The 2520-nt window shown below is 41.9% G+C and overlaps 1 protein-coding gene across 1 annotated transcript; it reads left to right on the forward strand.

The window, feature by feature from the left end:
* The first annotated feature begins 286 nt into the window (after nt 1-286).
* Nucleotides 287-1216, forward strand: LOC101610025 (vomeronasal type-1 receptor 3-like). The gene has a single exon (XM_004672800.3). It carries the CDS (start codon nt 287-289, stop codon nt 1214-1216), a length of 930 nt encoding a protein of 309 aa, XP_004672857.3.
* The last annotated feature ends 1304 nt before the right edge of the window (nt 1217-2520 follow it).

Consider the following 2520-nt stretch of genomic DNA (forward strand, 5'->3'; position numbering starts at 1 on the left):
AAGAATTCAGAGTGTTTACATTTAATTCTCCCTGATGCTCAGATCCTTGTATTCTGTAAGAGTCTCAAGAATCCCTGACATCCAATTCCAAAATGTGATCTCTGGACCCAAAATACAAAGGAATTAGATATTGCCCCACCTCACTCTACTCGTGAACTGTAAATTTGCATATTTTTCCTCAAACATTATTTTAAAAATTCTTTTTGAACAGTCCATTTCTTTTCAATGTACTCCAGACAAACCTGATAATATCTAAAGCATCATTCTGATCATGTTTCCAAGTGTCATGACCTTGGGGATTTTCCTCACATCTGAATTCTGTATCGCGGTCATAGGGAACTCATTGCTCTTCCTGTCTTACGTGTACATCTTCTTAGCTCAACGTTATCTGCTGAAACCCATAGATTCCATTTTCATGCACCTGACAATGGTCAATATTTTGACAGTTGCCTTCTTGTTGATACCTTATATTGCATCATCTTTTGGAGTGAGACGTTTTCTCAATGATGCTGGTTGTAAGGCAGTCTTGTATATCTACAGAGTTACCCGGGGTCTTTCCATCTGTACTACCTCTATTCTGAGTACATTTCAAGCCATCACCATCAGTCCCAGTAACGCTAAGTGGGCATGGGTGAAACCTAAACTCTCTACATGGATCTTGCCATCTTTATTTTTCTCCTGGGTGATCAACACGCTCATATATGTTCGTGCCATTCATCTTGTAATAGCCAAGAACAATGCCAGCCTTGTTGGCCAGGGATATGATCATGCTTTCTGTCAAACCAGGGAGTTTAGGGATGAGGACTCATGGCCATTTTTCATTGTCATATTTGCTCATGATCTCCTTGTGGTCCTCATGATGTCAACCAGCCTCTACATGGTGAATCTCCTTTTCAGACATCGTAGGAGAACCTGGCATGTCCATGGCCAGAGCCTCTCCTCCCAGACATCTCCTGAAACCAAGGCCACACACAGCATCCTATTTCTGGCAAGTTTCTTTCTGTTCTTTTATTGGTTAGATAATTTTATCACCCTTTGTGAATTCTATACACCCAACAAAAGCCCAAAACTGGAAGGAATTAATGCTATTTTTTCATCCTGCTACCCAACCATCTGCCCTTTCTTACTCATGAGGAATAATAAAGTCATTTTGCAACTTACTTCATCACGTTCTGTACTGAGAAGTACATGTATTCAAAATACATTCAGTAGCTGATCTTGACATCACATCAGACCTCTGCCCTGCAGAGATGCCATAGGAGATACTCACTGGATTGAGATTTCAGACTCCAGTGCTATGAAACCATGGTTAAATTGTGTTTCATCATGATACAATGGGAGGATGTTGCAGAAAATACAGTTTTGTGCAGATGTGCTGAACACCATGGAATGTTCAGTAGCAGCTATGTCTTCAATTGTGCATGTCCACAGCTCTCCACTAAGTTATGAGCACCAAAAATAAATGTCTTAGAACATCCATGGCAGCCTCTAGGTTTCTCATGACTTTCAAAAATGTTAAACTATGTATATTACCGTCTATGACCTTTTTTGAAAGTAAGGGTTTAATTTCTAGTTTAGAGGGTTTTTCTTTTTTATAATTAACAACTTCCATAATTATAAACAATATCCCATGGAAATTCCCTCCTTCCCCCCAACTCCCTCCTTTGAAACTCCAGTCTCCATCATGTCCCCTCCCCCTCTCAATCAGCCTGTCTTTTATTTTGATGTCATGATCTTTACCTCCTATTATGATGGTCTTGTGTAGGTAGTGTCAGGCACTATGAGGTCATGGATATCCAAGCCTTTTGTGTCTGGAGGAGCACGTTGTAAGGAGTCCTACCCTTCCTTTGGCTCTTACATTCTTTCAGCCACCTATTCTGTAATGGACCCTGAGCGTTGGATGTGTGGTAGAGATATTGCAGTGCTGAGCACTCTGGTCACTTCTTTCCAGCACCATAATGCCTTCTGAGTCATCCCAAGGTCACTTCCATCTGAAAAGAGAAGCTTCTGTAACCAAAAGTGAGAGTAGCATTAATATAAGTGTATGAACATTAAGAGAAGTCTTTACTGGGCAGTTTGATAATCACAGTATATACACTTAGCCAGACAGCAGCAGACGTTACACCCTTGGGGCTCCTGACTACCCCTGTGGTAGGTTTTCAGCATCAGGGATGTATTCCCTCCCATGGAGTGGGCCTCCAGTACAATTAGAGAATGGTTAGTTTTCTCCACAACAGACATGCCACTATTGTACCCGTTGGCTCATTTAGCCCGGCTGGCCAAATATAAGGCTTGCAGTGTCCACTGTTAAGTATCTCCACTGGTGATTTCTCTCTCTCCCATTGAACCGCATGCAGCATGCCTTTTTCCAGCTTTCTGTCAGCTAGTCTACATGGAGTTGGTTTACATCTCAGCTCCAACAGGGTTTCTCACTGACTTTGCAGCCCAAGTATGTGGAGTCTTCAGCAATAGGGTCTTACCATCTATTCCTGGTGGAAAACCAAGGGCCTTGCCAATGGC

The sequence above is a fragment of the Jaculus jaculus genome, chromosome 14, assembly GCF_020740685.1.
Source record: "Jaculus jaculus isolate mJacJac1 chromosome 14, mJacJac1.mat.Y.cur, whole genome shotgun sequence".
In the NCBI taxonomy this organism is placed as follows: domain Eukaryota; kingdom Metazoa; phylum Chordata; class Mammalia; order Rodentia; family Dipodidae; genus Jaculus; species Jaculus jaculus.

What these genes read in the sequence shown, in the direction of transcription:
- LOC101610025 (XM_004672800.3), top strand. Translation starts at nt 287, where the DNA reads ATGACCTTGGGGATTTTCCTCACATCTGAATTCTGTATCGCGGTCATA.